The sequence below is a fragment of the Haemorhous mexicanus genome, chromosome 7 (assembly GCF_027477595.1).
Source record: "Haemorhous mexicanus isolate bHaeMex1 chromosome 7, bHaeMex1.pri, whole genome shotgun sequence".
In the NCBI taxonomy this organism is placed as follows: Eukaryota; Metazoa; Chordata; class Aves; order Passeriformes; family Fringillidae; genus Haemorhous; species Haemorhous mexicanus.
Window position 1 is genome coordinate 22,243,030 of NC_082347.1, and position 18,461 is coordinate 22,261,490.

At 42.0% G+C, this 18,461-nt stretch overlaps 1 protein-coding gene across 2 annotated transcripts in view; it reads right to left on the reverse strand.

The window, feature by feature from the left end:
- Nucleotides 1–18,461, reverse strand: part of ZSWIM8 (zinc finger SWIM-type containing 8) — a 54,849-nt gene that overhangs the window by 7,744 nt on the left and 28,644 nt on the right. The window contains exons 6-21 of one of the 2 annotated variants that reach the window (XM_059851361.1): nt 16,427–16,508; nt 15,336–15,456; nt 14,788–14,989; nt 13,710–13,885; nt 10,309–11,317; nt 9,389–9,520; nt 8,691–8,870; nt 7,213–7,396; nt 6,558–6,656; nt 5,542–5,666; nt 4,044–4,275; nt 3,630–3,782; nt 2,456–2,678; nt 1,986–2,275; nt 1,019–1,242; nt 250–732 (exon numbers count right to left, since the gene is read on the reverse strand). In XM_059851361.1, coding sequence (XP_059707344.1) covers nt 250–732; nt 1,019–1,242; nt 1,986–2,275; nt 2,456–2,678; nt 3,630–3,782; nt 4,044–4,275; nt 5,542–5,666; nt 6,558–6,656; nt 7,213–7,396; nt 8,691–8,870; nt 9,389–9,520; nt 10,309–11,317; nt 13,710–13,885; nt 14,788–14,989; nt 15,336–15,456; nt 16,427–16,508 — 3,915 coding nt within the window. Of the gene's footprint in view, nt 1–249; nt 733–1,018; nt 1,243–1,985; nt 2,276–2,455; nt 2,679–3,629; nt 3,786–4,043; nt 4,276–5,541; nt 5,667–6,557; nt 6,657–7,212; nt 7,397–8,690; nt 8,871–9,388; nt 9,521–10,308; nt 11,318–13,709; nt 13,886–14,787; nt 14,990–15,335; nt 15,457–16,426; nt 16,509–18,461 lie in introns of both variants that reach the window. The other variant, XM_059851360.1, reaches the window with a different exon arrangement.

An 18,461-nucleotide genomic window follows, 5' to 3' on the forward strand; every position in this document is an offset into this window, starting at 1 on the left:
AGAACTACTGATGTACTATATTTTATATTCTCTTGAGACTTTAAATGCAGCCACAAAAAGCTCCTTATTGTGCAAATGCTGAGTTGGAGGGCCAAAGTAAGTGTCACCAACTGGTAAGTGAGAGCAGAAAGAGAGACCTGATCTCAAGTCATGCCAGGTCTGAGCCCATGCTCTCCCCACTCCAACATACTCCCCCAGAAGCAGCCACACAAGGTCACAGTAAATGAACAAGGCACAACCAAAACTCACCTGTGGATATGCCGAGCCAGGGACCGGGAAGACAGCTGGGCGCGGCATGTGCTGGATAGTGTGTCCAATATACTGGGGATTACAGGGGATGTGAGTCTGAAGGGTGGTGTAAGGGTGGAGACCCTGCGCGTGTGTATGTGCCATTGCTGGCCCTGCCACCGTGTGCTGCTGGTACATGGTCGACCCCACAGAGATCACTGGCATGACGGTTGCTGCTGCAGTTACTGCAGCTGCCACTGTCACCGTGGTCGGCTCTGAGGTCACCCGGCTGTCTGCCAAGCCACGCGCTGCTTCAGACGCGGCCCGCGCGCCACTGGCACTGCAGCCAGTGGCACCTTCTCTCTGGGCTGGGGTCCCACCAACAGTCTGTTCATAAAGCCAGTACCACTGATGAGCTACTTCAAAGAGGACTTCTGGGTACACACCACCTCCTTTAGCTGCCTCTTCTACTGCCATGCAGGCCTTTTCCAGCATCAGGTTGTCCTGGGAGCAGTGAAACAAAAGAAGAAGTTAAGAATTTAAAATGAGAAACAAAAGAAGGAAAAACTACAAGAAGGCAGAAGTACAAGGCACTCTAAAATTACTAGTACTATGGGGACCAGCCAGATGCTATGCAGCAGAATAACCAGTGTTACTCATGAAACATAAGAAATAAAGAGAACTGGGATTAAGGCTGGGCAGTAGCAAAGGAGCCAACCCCACAGGTAACAACAGCACATCCATGATGCTAGAAATCAGCCTTCACTAGCAGCTGCCATATGATGCTCACCTGTTCCTTACACTGCACCAGAGCCCTCTGGATCTCGTTTGGGTTCAGGGCATGGGCATGAGGCAGGCAGCTGAGTGCCAGTTCAGCAGCTGCCCGCACCATGTTGGAGTCTCTGGCCCGTGAAGCTCTGTCTGCCAATGATGCCACCTCTGGGGGAGTTAGATGTCCATCCCAACACTCCACTAAGATGTTCAAGGCTGCACTACCAATCTCCATGGCCTGCCCTAAGAAAGAGAGTGAGAGAGACTCTCACATCACTATATGCCCAGCACAGTTAGTCAGCTTTCTTTCAACAGCAGGTGCACTCTTCATTTCCTTCAGCAGCAGTGACACAGCCCAGTTGTTTCCCTTAAGGTTCATATCAAATTTAGGTGCTTCCTCCCAAAAAGGGACAAACAAGAGCCCTCAATGAGCAAGTGGTGAGTGAGGACACCATTACCTAAGCTAAAATGCATTGGAAATAGCAAAAAGTACTTGCTATAGCTGATTTTAGTACCCACAAACCAGTCTGGACAGTCAGTCTATTAATTCATGTCGGGAAAACATGAATTTTCAAAGCTGTGGTTTTTAGGCCTCTAAAAGCCATATGGATAGGCAGTAGGTATGGGTGCAATCAGAAGGAAGAGGAAAGTGAAAACTGAACACAGCCAGAGAGCATGTTCAGACCTGACATATGTCTGTCTCTTCAGCACACTTCTGAATGAGAGGTAAAGACCAGTCCCTGTATGAGAAGTGGGGTTTTTAGACTGAAGCATGTTGCAGTACAAAAAAAAAGAGGTCACAAGAACTTTCCAGGCCAAAGTAACCACCACTGTGTAAATCACTGCTGATCAGCAACTACTGCAGCTGTGTGATCTGCTCACATAGCTCCGACAGCACATCAGTATCACCATTCTCAAGAACAAGCTCTCCTCCCTACCCCACTTCCTGCCCAAAAGTTAGCCTCCCAATAAAGCTTTGCTGTAACCTGTGATCCAAGAGACATGCGAGGAGTAAGTTCGAGAGAGCCAGTTGGGAGACACGAAGTTGTGCAGCCCTAGTGCATACAGCCCAATCTCAAAGGCGCAGAGGTGAAGGTTGCGGTGTGGTCCCTGGTGCCCACCACTGGAGGAAGGGTGGGTGAAGATAGAGGTACTGCTGTTTCCACCTGCTTTGATAAGGACTGTCTTGGCCAATTCAAAGTAGAAGTGAGCAGCTGCCTCTGAGGGCTGGTTTGGGACATGAGGAGCATGGCTCTCCAGCCGCCTCCCTTTATACCTAGAAGAAAGACAGGAATCTCTCAGATAAGTACCCCAAGTTTGCCAGCTGGAGCTCCTGTCTTTGGGGTCCAGAGGAAACAAAACAAATCTTCCCCGTAAAGTATTTCCCGATGCACGCATGCCATGGCCCCAACATCCAGCCTAGAGGTTGCCTCTGTGCATTGGTATTATTCCTTACCTGCCAACTTCAACAGTCTTTGCACGGGCTCCCCCACTTGCTCTCCTACTGCCACTGGAAGAGGAAGATCCCAGTGAGTCACTTGAAGAACTGCTGATGCTGTCACTGTCCTGTCCTCTGCCCCAGGATGTTGTTGCCCAGCCCCCACGTAGAGGACGCCGACTGAGTGTTGGAGAACTGTCAGAGGTGGTCTCAGGAGCACTGCTGTCAATACTAGCCATGCCTACAACACCAGAACCAACACAGAAATATCACCAGGGTTGGAAAATGCAATGCAGGAAGGTAAACTCTGAAAAATATCACCTGCAGTACCAGCTAAGATCAGTTGTGTCAGTGACTGCCTTGGGGCTGATAGGCATTCATTGTAAATTGAGAGAGATTAAATCAAATCAATTTGGCCACAGACATCAGTGACATTTTGTAATTCTTGGATTAAAATGCAGAAGAGTCCAAGAACAAGGCATCTTTATTTCCCCCTTCACACCATCACAGCCCCTCACTCCACCTGCCAAGCGTTGTGGCAGAGTATAATAACAGGAAGCAAATGTACTTACAAAGTCAAATTCCACAGATTATACAAATAGGAAGAAAACCTTTCAGACCCATGCTGCAAAACCTTCACATCCTCTGCCTCTAACTTATACCCTTCCCAAGAGAAGTGTAGAGAGGCAGCAGCTTCTCTGAATTTCTTTTTTGATCAAGGAGCATAGTGCTGCACTTCTAGAGTCAGCAGTCATTCAGCTCCAGTATCTAATCCATCACACAGAACATAACTGGTGCAAGAAAGGCAGGAAATTTATGGAGCAAATCTTATTTGTCCATGTCAAACACCTCAGAGATACTCAGCTGCTTCTGTTGTACAGCAAAGGCTGACAAGTAAAATCCCAGAGTCATAGAACAGGTTGCTCAAAGTCCCATCCAACCTGGTCTTGAACTCCCAGGGATGGGACATCCACCACTTCTCTGTGCAGCCTGTTCAGAGCCTCACAACCCTTACAGTAAAGAACTTCTTCCTAATGTCCAATCTAAATCTCCCATCTTTCAGTTTAAAGCTGTTATCCTCTGTCATATCACTACATGTCCTTGTAAAAAGCTCTTCTCTGGCTTTCTTGGGTACAGCCCAGCAGACTGCCTAAGAGAGCACTAGATGCTGTATGAGCTAGTCCATTCCCACCTGTGTGTTTCTTCTTCTGCCTGACAGGTGAACCCCAGCATCTCCCATTGTATCCACCTCGGTTTCCAAGGGCCAGACGACTGGGGACCTTCCCCTCTTGTTTCAAAACAGTGGCCTCTGCAGCTGGCTCACAGGGGGACCTCTGAGAGCTCTCTGCTAAACAGAACAGTGACAACATAAACATCATCTTGTTTCTGTATCTGTAGAATCAGACATGGCCATTTAAAAGATATAAGTATCAACAGATAAGGATTTTTATAAAATGAATTACATTTATGAGCAGGATTATGTCAGTTTTCTTTCAGTTATATAGCAGATCATCTGACACTAGGCCAAGAACATTTAACTCAAGATTTGGAAAACAGGCTGTAACTGTGGAAAATTTTAGCATAGCTGTTACAAACTACTTCTTACCCTGGGTACTCTTCTCCACAAAGTTCTCAGGACTGCTCTGGACTGCAGTGCTTACAGCAGCTTGCTGAGTGACAGAAGTCCCAGGAAGCTGCTGGATAGCTGCAGCAGACTGGGCAGCATGTTTGGAAGGAGATTTTTGGTTGGCCACTGCAGGCTTGCTGGATGAGTAGAAGGAACTCAGCGTCTGTGGTTTGTGAGTTTGACTCTCTCTGTCCAGGAGTTTGTCTAAAATCTTCAACAACGAGGGGAAAAAAAAAAAAAAAAAAAAAAAGAAAAGGCACTCAGAAGAAGGGTAAGAGACCAGGCATTACACTAAGACAAAGAGGTAAAGTATCAAATCAATTTCCTGGTGGACAACAACTTTTATTTGTTGGAGAAAAAAAAGAAAATGCTTATTTTCTAGAAAATATGCATCATCTTCCTGCACCAAAGAGCAATGCAATACACAGTTGAGAGCCATGTGGTGTGCATTACTTGAGGAAGAAAGACTCAGTAATACCACATTTTCACTTGAAACAGGCACTGGCTTTACTTGAAAAGCACCCAAAACTCACAAAAAATAAGCAATTCTGATATATCAAGGACAGAATGGAGAATTCTAAATTTAGTTCTGCCAGATGTTGTTTAAGTCACAAAAATTCCACACTCACCATTCAGAAAATCCTGTCATACATTACTGAGAAATGGACAAAGCCACTAGAGAAACTGCTTTATACTGGCCTACAGTAACATTTTCTTGTCAAAATTTATTATGTAATTGGGGAACAATGCATCACCACATTCTAGGCGTTTGTCCACTTCTACTGTTTGTTCTTCATATTTAATCAACACCACAAGTCTGACAGAACATTTTTACACAGATGATTGATATCACAGTGTCCCTGTTATTCCCTGGAGAAGAGTACAGCAAAAATGCTTCACTTCTAGGAGACAAAAAGACACTAATAATGTAGTTCTTGCTGTGTAGGAGGATTTCTGAATATAAAAGATTAATAAAATCCTTTCTGAAGCTTCAGTAGTTTTCAATTTTTTTTTCTTCCTTTGGGGTGGACAGGCAGAGTTTTACTCTCTCTCTCGCATAGGAAATTAAGATAGGTTTAATGAACTGATATATCAAAGAGGTGAGAGGTTAAGAAACAAAGCTTTTGCTAGCTGTACTGTTCTGCAAGCCAACATCCCTGCAGCAAAACATATGCAATTCCCAGACCACACACAGACTGCACACCAAAAACCCTTAGGAGGGGACTTGTCTTAGCAATAAAAACAGTGACAACACATCTCTTGACTGGATCTTAGGAAACCTACAGAAAGAGGGCCTCTCCCAGGGCAATACACTCCGTACAATCAGGTTTTGCAGCAGTGGATGAATATAAATACCACAACATAGCTTGTAAAACATCAGTATGTGACACAGCAACTCATACTCACTGGCAAAACTATCAAATCCATCAAAACCCAAACCTTCCTTCTCCCTCTCCCCTTTCAAAGGGAAACTCACCTTCTTCAGCTTAGACTGATCATCCTTGTAAGTGATCATCAGGGCTAGTGCCAGATCCCCTTTCTCCCTTCGTGTGCCTTCACACAACAGAGGATGTTCTGCTTCACTGACAGTTGTTTTCATACCTGCAGCCCATAAAAGAGAGCATGAAGAGACAAGTGAGCTCATGGGACTACACTACATCCTGAGAGCTGTCTATACTTCGGACTGTTTTAATCGCCTCACTGTTACAGGCAAAAAAAGATTTTTTCTGTTAACTTCAAAGAGAGACCATGAATAAACAGAAGCTGCAGTCTGTCCCTAGAATACTAAGTTGGCCACAACTGTCAGAACAACCAGATACTAAAAGGCTACAGGAAGAGTCCAGGCAAGCCTACAACCCTATCTTGAAACAAACCTTTTGGTTTCTGCAGATTCTACAAGCTAGCATTCCAACACCATAAAAAACTCATCTTCTTTCTTTCAGAGATGAGGCAACAAACAGGTCTTGTCTAATCCATTTCATTTCTTTCTGCATACTGCTTTAAAACATGCATACAGTATTGTCAACACAACATGTATATAATTACTGCTTTGTTGTTGAAGCAATTAAGGCAAGAATTCAGTACTATGCTAAGATCCTGAATTATATGATAATACTTGAGAGTACTTCTGCTAATCTTTTGCTATCATTGTCCAATCTCTTCAAAATTTATTGCCTTTTGTTCTCTGAAACTGTCCATTTCCATTGAATCCCAGGCAATACATATTTTCTGACAAAAGAGCAAGCAGAAAGCTAAAATTCGTGTTACTACCTAAACACTGAGTGCTCGTCCCGTATTCTCCTTCCATTTTTTCACAGCTTCGCAATGATACCTCAACCCTGGCATGCAGAATCCTGCATCTGGTTCTGTCAAACTCTGCAAACACTTCTATTTCTGCACCAAACTGGAACGAACTACTAACTCTCACCATTCAAAACGGGAAAGCATGCAGAACATGGATGAAGGCAGACTTTCCTTGTAAAAGATTCTTACCAAGAGCAGCAACAGCTGCCTCAAAACCAAGCTCTTCATCTCCAGGCATTTCATTATTCCAATTACGGCTTGGGGGTCTAGAGCCTGTAGGAGAAACCACTGAAAGAAGACAATAGAATTAGTGTTCATCTTTCAAAGCTAAAGCTTCAAAGCAAAAGACATTTCTGAGAGCTTTCTGAATTTGCAGAGCTTCCTGTGGTCCTATTCTTAGCCTCATACCAGTTTCAAGACCACAGCACCTTACAGGGCTTTCTTTCTATTTCTCTCTCTAAACTCAAAAGGCTCCAAACCAGTATATTGCCAAGTCAGTCTTCTAATCCCAGGTTGCTGTGTTCTTTTTATATTCTAGATTTATAATAGATATAACCAGTGTAAAAGCAGCAAAGTCAGTAATTTATAACTATTTTACAAACACACATAGAGTGCTGAAATGTCTTTAAGTGTGCAGTTGTTTTCAAATGTAGGCAGAAGGAGAAACTGTTCCACTGGGGAACAAAATATCTTTAAAACAATGTAGAGGCAAGTGCAAGCAACAGAACATGACGAATTAAACTTTGGTTGTTCTTATACAGAAGACAGGTTCCCTTTGAAAATCCCTCAAGACCTGGCATCTCAGAATATGCCCTGCATACACTCAGGCCAATGCTGTCAGTACCTGGAGTGCACAGGACATCAAATATAAAGCTTGCCAACATCAGAGGCAGGACAGGACGGTAATCACACAAGGTCCCTTCTCGCAGTTCTTCAGCTCTTCCTCGAATAGTGTTCATCTCATTGGTGCCTAAGGGAATCTTCTTCAAGAGGGCTGCAATCTCAGATTCCTGATAAGCCAGCTTCACCTGGTAGTATCCACAAGGAAACAGAATAAGAACTGTCAACTGCACAGTCCCCTATGGGGAGCACACCATTCTCCCCTATACATAAAGTACAGCAATAGCTTTTATTAGTTTATTAAATGATAGCAGTGTTTACCAGCCTAGCCACCATTACCATTCTCTCCACAATGAAAACACGTTTTCAAATCTAATGATAGTCTTGCTTCATATTTATACACAAATTTTTTTACTCAAATGATGACTTTTCAGCTGCATACAGAAAAAATGCATTCTTATTCTCTGATAAGAACATCAGCAGAAGTATCTGAGTGGATAGGCCAGTAGAAAAGGTAGTTAATTGTAATTGTACGAAGAAAGGATGCTATGTTAAGTGATACACCCATTTGAGACACCAGAGACTGATTAGCAGAAGAAAGGGCACAGTTGCAGCACACATGCCATCAGGATGAAGACATTTCACTGCTCTGTGCCTGTATTCTCTCCATTCTTAACATATGAAAGCAATACTTTTCTTTTAGGTACCAAGTGACTAAAAAACTCACAATCTTCTAATCAGACCATAAGAAGTACAGATAATTAGTGGAATAATTGTAGTTGGTGGATAACTAGCAACAATACACACTCTAAGGGGATGAACAATCCTGCAGTGAAAAGCAAGGTAGCTGTTAAGTCACACAGACATGGTCTTCATGGGACACTTTTTTCAAAACAGGAATCCTCACAGTAATCAAGAAGTGTCCAAAATAACATGCTTGTACAGTGCATATGCTTGCTTGCCAATAAATGAGGTATCAGCAAAAGCAACAATTTTCAAACAGATAACAATTGCACCAATTCACCCTAAGGAATAATTTTCAAACCATTTCACTGACGCAAATATGAATATTTACAAATGACTTTGTTTTCCCTACATTAGCAAGGCAAAATGAAAACATAGTTAAGATAAGAACAAGGCTGTTCTTATCCAAATAATACATTCATAAAAGATTTTTTACTCATTTAAATATTTTCAGAACTATAGCTTCATGTGAAATCAAAGACCTGTTGATACCTGAGGTCTGAGATTCCTATCAGTGAAGGTAACAACAGCTGAAGCGACATTGCTAATAATTTTTTTAGGAGATCAACACATCATAATGGGATGTGCACTCAATTGATTTAGTTCTATTGCAATCCATTTTAAGAAAACATATAAAAGCACAACCAAATTTCAAGGACTGAAATTTAAACCACGTGAGTAAACACATTCCAAGAGATCAACATTTATGGATACTGTCTTTTTGAGATATTTCATTACCTCTAGAGCCTTGGTAGAGGCAGGTGGTCTCTGCAGCTCCAGAGCAAACATTCCTATTCGGAAGGCCAGGTTGTGATACTCCAGCCGCTCACTCAAGACAGTCAGCAAGAAAGCAGCTTTAGACAAGGTGTTGGTTGCCATCCATGTCTGCTTGCTGGTTGACACCTTGTTCTTTTTGCCCTGTTTGAGGGGGAATTTGTCACAGGATACTTTCCTAAACATCCTAAATGACTCTATGCTTGTTCTCTTATCCTTTGCAGTAATTATAGACAGGAGTAAGAATAAAATACACTTAAATTTTGTTCCTTCTTCTGAGGAATCTCCAATTTCAGTGGTTACCACTGAACATCACTGCTTCCCCTATGTCACTGCAGCACAACACAGTGAAAAAGCTGGCCTGTGGACAAGACACATGTTCCCTATTGGACTGATGCTGTGCAGGCAGATGTCACACGCCCGTCCCTTCCAAAGGAACCCTTCTATACAACAAACACTACTTAGTGTCACTACAAATGAGTTTCCAGAAATTTATGCTTATGTCCAACCTCTTATCCTGAACAGCAAAACTACTAACATTTCCAGTGATGTGCACTATGAAATAGGAGACTAAGGTTTTGGAGAGAATCACAAGAAACAGGATCACCTGCACAGAGCTGCACTAACATCAAGACTACTGATGGTTGCTGCCATCTCTCTACCTTAGTTGGTGGCTGCTCCACTTTGAGATCTGGAGGGTTGGCCAGTAGGTCCCTGGCAAGCTCTACAGTCAAGCGGCAAGCCTCGTTACTGTATCCGTGTGCATACAGTGCCTCTGCACAGGCAAACAGGATCTGCAAGGAGGAACAGATGGTCATGTTCAAACCACACCACCCTGGCCTGGAGTTAGTCTGTTCAAATCACTTGTCACAAAAACTGCAAGCACAATTCACTACTAACTTCAGCCGCAGGTATTCTCAGAGTCCTCCTTGCCTAATCCTTCACCACCACTCCTTGAAGCACTCCCCCAAAAAGTCTTTTCTTACATGATCAAGTCCCATCCTCTCTCCAAGTGCTATGAGATCCGAGAATAGCTCAAAAAATACTAAACTTCAAATTACCACTGCTTCCATGCAATGCACCTATATAACCAAGCAGCCAAATGGCAATCTCTAAGCACATTTTGGGGTTATTACAGGAATAAGACACAGTTTATTTAGACTGCTTCTCCTTTCTGAAGAACTTCTGCTTCAATGGTTGGATTTTTATTTCTGAGCATGTCTGAGTCTCATTTTTAATTTTGGATAATTTTTGCCTTTTCCAAGGGCGAGATTAGGTGAAAAGCACACACTGTTTTGTCTACATTTGTAAATCCTGGAGTGTGAGATAGGACTAACTAAAACTGGGACACACTTGCAGTTAGCACAGAAACAAGGAATCAAGCTTGTGGGAGGCAGACATATGCTACCACTGCATTAAGCTTGTAGATACCTTATGACACAGTTAGTGATCACAACATTTTAGTTAAGCACTTGATTTAACAACATCCTAGGTTAAGTGTGACAGCTATGAGGGTGGTGAGACCATGATTTACACAACATAGGAAACTGCGAAACAGCATTTTGACCTAGATTCAACTCACCTCCATCCGGTTCTCCTGTTCCAGTGGCTTTATACCAGCAAATATATCCTGCTCTTCTTCAATTCCCCCTTCAGCTTTGTCATCATCTTCCTTGGCTACCTCTTGTGGATTCAGATAGTATACCTGGTAATCATCTTCCTCTTCTCCATCATCCCCTCCCCCTGCTGCACCATTTTCTCCCACTTCTTCTGGCTTCAGACTCACACCACCAGAGTTCTCATCTGCAGAAGGCAGGTCATCATCACCACTACCCATCTCCCCCACAGGATCCTTGGGGGGTTTCTTGGCCATGGAACTGCTCCTGAGAGTAGGCTCAGGTCCCTCAGAGAAGTACACTCCACCATCCTCCTCAAAGGCATCCCTGTAGCTCCTGCTCAGTGGACTTTCTGTAAAACTGAAGGTATTGCTGGCTTCTGCCCCCAGTGCCAAGCTGCTGTCATCCAGGCTCATCTCTGCCAAGTCTGGCTCTAGAGAGCTGTCCTCACTGCTCATACGGCGTTTCCCACTATGTTTACTGGTCAAGCCTTTGCTCACTGGCAGCTTTGCTTTGCTCACTGCAGTCTTATAGACAGTTTTATCCCCTTCTGCCGAGAGCCGCCTCAGAACCCTCTGCGGCGTTTCAGAGACAACTTTCCGCTTCCCAGTGAGCTCTTTTGGCCGCACCGCTGGCTCCTGGGGCGAGGGCCGCAGCCTGTCCCCAGGCTGCAGACACGGTCCCCCAGGCTCCTGGCTGTGGGTCCTGCCAGCCTCACAGGCACTTTCTGCACACTGCAACCTGCAGCTCCTCTGTTGGATGGCCTTTACCCAACAGAATGAGTTCTTCTTGTCAGTGCTGCTATATGTAATCCCAGGAATGGGATAAGCTTCCTCCCAACTGAAGTAACAGGCTTCTACAGCTGGTTTGAAACCTTGGAAGAGCTTCTCCAGTGATTTCTTGTGCTGACCCCTCTTAACGTTATCTATGACTTTCAGCTGCCACTGTCTGAGCTGTGAGCAAAGATCCCTGCGCCTAAGAGAAGAAAGGGGACAGGTTAGGAAGCAGTCACAAAAAGCACCTGCAACAAACTACTACTGAACCCACAGAACACTTCCTTCCTTTGGCCAGAAACATCATCTGCTGAATCTTCTAATAAGAAGACAGGCTGAAAAAAGCAAACAGCTATATTAACAACTGAGTTGTAGATAGGTTCACGATCCAGAAACAAAACACGAACATGACCAACATGAAAGCACAATACAAACTGGGAGGTTTAAAATAAAATACTGTCTGCCCTTTTTGCTTATGTGCCCTAAATAAGGTGTTAGTGATTTGAGTCTCAGCAGTCTCAGATGACTGAGATGAGTCTGAGCCACAGTTCCATGGGGAACTGCCCTTGGAAACACTCATAAAGCAATTTGCAGCAGCTGTGAAACAGCCATGTGAATAACTCCAGTTAAGACATTCACAAGTACAACCTAAATAGCCTACTGGGAAGCACAATGACAGACAAGACCACCTAATCTCCCTCCCAGGCATTTCCCTCTTTACCCTAATGTACCTATATAGAGGCCAACAATTTAATTTAAGCTTTAGCAGGCTGTCCTCAGGAGAACAAACTGTTGCAAATCATAGGGACAGCAATAATTGATGTTCAAGTAACCCTGAAGAAGCAGCAAGCTGGCAGGACTGCACAGACTCATGTTACACAGTCAGTCCCATGCCCCCATATTACTATGGGAAGAACAAAACGGTTCTGCATTTTCCAGCTTCAAATCTCACATACGGCCTACACACTTGAGCAAAATAGTCTAAATGGTGATCTAGTTCAAGAGAAAAAGACATTTCTAGAAATTTCACCAGGTGTCTCAATCAACTGCCATTCTGTTTCTGCCACACATTTCTGATGTATAACCCCAACACTTAAATCCTATCAGATTTCCTAATAAAAGCAAAAGGACAAGAAAACAAAATAAAAATTGAGGTGACCCGATTTAGGTGCAAAGGGTATTGGGACAAAAGGGACTAAATGAAACTGACTATTTATATTTGTCCACTCAAGAAATTAATTAACCAGGAAACATACTGGTTAAGGACATGATTTTCAGAAGGAAAAAGGAGCAGGAACTACTTGGGAAGGGTAACATAAGGATGAGAATCTGTGAAGTCTCCTTCTGATTCCCTGTAAGGCTTGGGAAGCACAAGAAGAGAGTCCTTGGAGACTATTCAAACACCAAGAGTATAGGTAATCAAGGAGGAGCATTTCAATTATTCATTAGCTTGAGTAGGAGATCTAAGCAAATCTGAACTGCATCAAATAACTCAAATGTGAATACAGATAGCACAACTTCATACATTATTAAAATACTTTATGCTTCATATGTTATTAATACTTTATACTTCATATGTTGTTTAAATACTTTATGCTTTTTCTGTGTGATTTGATTGATGTTTGTGCTTATTTTAAGCCTCATTCCCAGTTTCCTACAGTTTGTCTTTAACTCCTATACTTAGCTACTTCATACTGTAAACTGTACAAGACAAACGGCATCCACTTTAATGTCCCTGATATGCCTTTCATAGGGCATTTTATTAATGTTACACAATTCCAGAGAAAGCAAATCCTGTTAACGCATAATTGTTCTGAACTTACCATCCTGTTTTCACTTGTTCTGAGAAACTTCTGAGAATTTATAGCACATTAAACTAATCCAATACATTTTATACACCACACTCTGTAGACAAGATGTACAAAACAAACTATTACAATGTCAACCACAGTATCTCAACAGGAGCTCTCAGTACCTCCTCTGCTATTCAACTGGTGCTAAATAAAGATGGTGCCAAATAAAGATGGCAGTGACTTACCAGAGCACAATATAGTTTAGAAATCTGCAGAAACCACACAATTTTTTCTCAGACAATTGAAAACACTGACTGAAAATCATATACTAGTGACACTGTTTACCAATACACTGCAGAGAACAACTCCCTAAGAGCACAGAAAGTAAGAACTGGTTCATCTTGAAATACACAACAGTGAATGATCGGGCTAAACAGAATTCCATTACACTGCTGAATGGTTAAATATAGAAACCCTTAAAATTAATTGGTAGCTGGTGCTATCATTCAAAGAAATGCTCTCCACTGGGACACTAAATTGCAGAATTACACCCATATGTAAGAAAGGACTCTCAGAAAACAAATTAGTCACACTACTTGATGTTGGTAAAAGTAAGCAGCAATAGCAATTAAAGTAATTACAGTGCTTTAAATGTAACATAGCACATAGTCCAGAAGCAGTAATGGTTGAACAGGTATTGAGGTAATGATACAAACACAAGAAATCTACAGGATGAAACTCTTTAGTGCAATTGAGTATCACAGAAACTAAAGAGAGACAGGAACTGATTCTGGAGCTCACCTCTGTGGACTAATAGTTGGGTCGAGGACAGCCAGCCTCCAAAGAACCACCATCTCATCACACATGCTTGCACAAGCATGAGCAGCTACTTCTGACTGGCCATTGCTGCGTCCTGTGTGCCCACTGGCACTGCTGTGTGACGCGGATGTTCGCACACTGTACCACCAGCCAGTTATCTGCAGAAGAAAAGGTTCAGTGAAGCTGTGTTGTGGCCAACATCTCATCCCCTGCTCTCACTTTATCTCATAATCTCAAGGAAACAGGATCTGTAGTTAATACCAGGTTTTCCTTTGACTCCAAAATAATTATGAACACTAAAACAGTATTAGCTTGTGAGAACTAAGGGCCTCAAAATTTCTCTGTTAGAAGGCATGTGCCCAAAGAACAAAACACTCACTGGAAATTTGCTTCCTAGAGGTCTTCACACTTGGAGAGAAAAAGTAATCAAATGTGATAAATGGAGCATTTCCTTTCCCTTGCTAAAAGTCGAGGTATGGGATGGAGCAATAAGGAAACTTACACCACAATTTATATTACAGACTGAGGTTGAAGTCCTGAACCATCAAAAAAAATAGGTTTTTCTAATATTATTTTAACAAAATAAAGTACTGCTTCAATCCACCAAAAGATATCTTCCATGAAGATAACAAAAGAATCTGAGATTCTATCACACAACATATATATTATACATATAAATTTATATATTTAGTTTTTATCAACATGACAGCTCACACATGATGCACTTTGTTTAAAAAAAAAACAGAAACAGAACAACTGTTAGATAAATCACCTTGACTGGGAAGAAATCAAATCAAATATGCTGAACAAAAGAACTCGGACTCTACATATTCATGGTAGAAGAACTGAGGCATTTGGGGAATATAGTGTTACTAGGACATCACTAAATCAGAACAAGAGCAAACTGTAACATCCTTTCAGTGTGGAGAAGCACCTGCCTACAATGCACATAGGCTATTAAAATAATTGTATTCAGCCATGGGTTGTATAGACACAAAGCACCAGTTACTGGCTCTGCCTGGTTCCCCAAAACATCCCCGCAGTCCAAGCAAAGAGATACCTGCTCATAGTTGAGACACTGGTCAGTCAGAATCTCCAGCAAAGGAGCTGCATTGCTATCCCGCCTCTTAAACATTTCGCGCACAATGGAAAGCAAGTTCCAGATTCCTTCAGGTTCTCTTCCTCGCAGGGGACGCAGCAGACAAGCCCACTCAGCAGCAGCTGGTGGCTCGGTGGAAGACAGATACATTGAATTCACATCACTGTATACAAAGCAGAAGAATAAGGAGAAAAAATTAAATCAAGCACAGTCATACAAAATCCTGAGTATAATCTACATCCAGAAATACATTTGCCCTTCAATGGCACAAACACGAGTAACCTAAAAGACAGAATGCATAATGAGCTAAAGAACACCACACAAGCAAAATATTGTACAAATACAGTCTGCTCTACTGAAATAACACTGCAGAAGCTACACAAAAATACAATCCAGAAGAGTGACCATTAAACTGAGCATCCTTCAGTCCAAAGCATACAGGCTGTATGGTGAATGAATTTACAGATCCCATGAATATCACATTTTCCCTTCAATGGGAAACAGCTTACCTGAAAACAACAGGAGTAGGTCCACAGAATTTATGAAGGGTTTTCTTTATGTTGTCACTGAGAGTAGATTCATCTAAGTACCAGGTGCTTTGATCTGATGCAGAAGGTCCAGCAGTGGGATCTTACAAATGAAAAACACATTTACAGTCTGCAAGCTTTGAAGATACTTTATGTGCCCACCCACAGAATACACAGGCAGTGCTACCCAAGTTATTTCACCCACTGCTGAACACCCTATTCAGAATTATCCTTAAATGTTACCATAACATTACCTTCAACATTAACAACATTAAATTAGCAGATTCTTCTTGACCAGAAGGGTAATGCAACACTAAAATAAGAATGCTCTAACATCTCTGGTAACCAACACTTATGCAAGCTGCTCCAAATCCCAGCTAACCCAGTCTAGTGTTGTAAACAGTCCAGTTTTAAGCAGGAACTTGGGAGACGTCCCATCCAATTGACATTCCCAGGAGTCTATACTTAATATCAAATTTAAAAAAAAATCCACTTTGTGTCACAGTAAGGGAGGCTCGGGTCATTTCAATATGAGAATCGGCAAGCTTCGTTTACTGATTAGAGCATCAGACATTTAAGCACAACACATAATAAGCTCATGCATATTCTGTAAGCTAAGCAATCTATTGGTTATTCTTACTTCCTCGTTCTTTACAACTTACATCTCCCTTTTCTCATGCTCTGCTCTCGGCTACAGCATCTTTGTTATCATAAAACAGCTATACTCAAGGCCACAGCGTCTTCACAGGTGCGGGGCCTCAGATTAGCTAAGTCTGGTACTTTTCCACTTCTCAGCTATCCAGAGCATGTCTACGTGACCTTTGTCATGTAACTAGTCCCCAACAACTTTGTTAGAAAGTGCATCACCTGATGCTCCCTTCCTCTGCAAGCACTCTGAGGTGCCGCTTGTTGTGCCATCTATACATGTAGGTGCCAATACTCATCCCTTTTCCTCTATTTCCATCTCTAATCCAAGCTACCGGGTAACAAATCAGTTCAGAAACGGGAAGCAGTGGAATAATTCTCTTCCTATCTGTGATACAGATTGCTGAAATGAGAAGTATTAAAAATACCTGGGGCTCCACACACGGTGTTGATGGCAGTAGACTGGGAAGATAACAACTCATCCAGCAAGCGCTGAGCTGTTGGAAGAATCTGAAAACATGAAGCAAACTTTCAATATACACAGTATTTCTTATCCTGCTATACCCAGCCAAAGATCATTACTGAAGCACTCTGGCAATTTCAAGAGTATGAAATACAGAGCTACGTTTTCAGAAAAGACAACAGAGGGTGCTAAAGATCACACAACAGCCACCAGCAGCGACACCTCTCTCAAAGCCCATGAAAGGCTCACCTTCGGCAGTCACACCCTAAGAAGAAAGCAAAAGCATCACAATTTATTAACTCACCTCTCATTTCTTGAGGAATAGGAGCCTACAGAAAGTAGATACAGCAACTAATTTTGAGAGTTAGGGAAGCCACTGCTGTCAAGGTCACCATTTTCCTGCACTTCGAAAGATCTTTACTTCTTGTTCCTAAATAATTTGTCTAAAACCCAAGCAAATGGGAGCAGGGGAGCAAACTATAAAATACATGTGCACATAATTTTTGGGCTAGACTTTAGCTTATTTACCATCCAGTTAGCAAAGGGATTCAGTAGTAGATTAATGCAATTTCAGCACTAAACTAATCATAACTTCTGGACCAGCTCAAAGCATAAGCAGAGAAGGTTCACACTGATTGTAAAATCCTACATAGATATACCCTTAAAATGCTATTTTTGAAAGAAAAATGCACAGTAGAAAGAGTTTTTTCCCCCTACACTACGTCTGCTAAGTCTGAAAGTGTAGATCTATTTAGCCTTTAGTATGTATGCACAGAACACGCAAATTGTTAATCCACATAATTAGAATTAAAATGACTTGCAACAGAATGTCTGATATCCCCCATCTCTCCATACAAAAGCTGAGGTAAAAGACCACTCTTACTGCAAAGAAAGGCACATTCAGTACACCTGTACTTACAAATACTACAGATACATCTCAAACAGATGGAAGAAAAAAATGCTTCATAAGGATATTTTGCATTTCAATCACCTAAAGAAACAAATTCAGCATTAAGCTATTTTGTACTGTTTTCCCACTATTTTAAAAAAATGCACAAGTCTCGGCAGTGCCACTGCTTAAGGCTGAAGTACCAGGGACCTGCAGTTACTCTCCTTCAGTCTTTTTTGCTAAGATATTCATGCTTAATTGGAATAGGAATACTGGCTTCATAGGGGAAAATAGCTCTTGGGCGAAGAACTAGGTAATGAATTCCAGCTGCTTTTCCATGATTTTCCTAGATACAGACAACACCTCCTACAGAGATTCTGAAAAGCATCTAGCTGCATTCCTATAAACCATCATTCTCTTACACACGAAAGTAATTCAGCATTATAATACTGCATCACGTCATTCACAAACTGGAAATAAGGATAAAATAAAATCGTGTGTACAGCCCACTCTAATTCTATGTCACATAATCAAAATATGGGGTCCCAAGGAATTAGAGTATCCGTCTCCACCCAGAAATCCTGAAGACCAGGAATAAGACTGTTGAAAGAATGTGGGGCACACCTTGCCTTTTTCAAGGAATTACACAACATAGGTCAAGACATATCTCCCAATAAACCCCAAATTTTTCTGTTGGGAAGCGTTCAGATTATATGGCAAAATTGTAATCATTAATTAATCCAGATGTCCCTGATGCACAGCTGGTACATGTGACCAAAGGAGAAATAAACCCTGCAGAAAGGAGCAGACAGACAAAGAATATCTGAAAGCAAACATGCCAACTCACATGCCATTCAGAAAACAACCATTACCACTACTAGCCTTTCAAAGCCCTCCCCTATTAAGCACCAGACTGCACCATATAGCTTAGTCTGAAGAGAGAAAAAAAGCTTTGCCTATTACATAATGCAGCAAGAAGCACACACTACTGGCACTCATCTCTCAGCAACAAAAAAAGCAGCATTTTTTATCACTTTCATATTATACAATTCCTCTATTTCCTCTCATAAGAAGATTAGTATTTCTGTAGGAAATTTATAGGATATTTTAG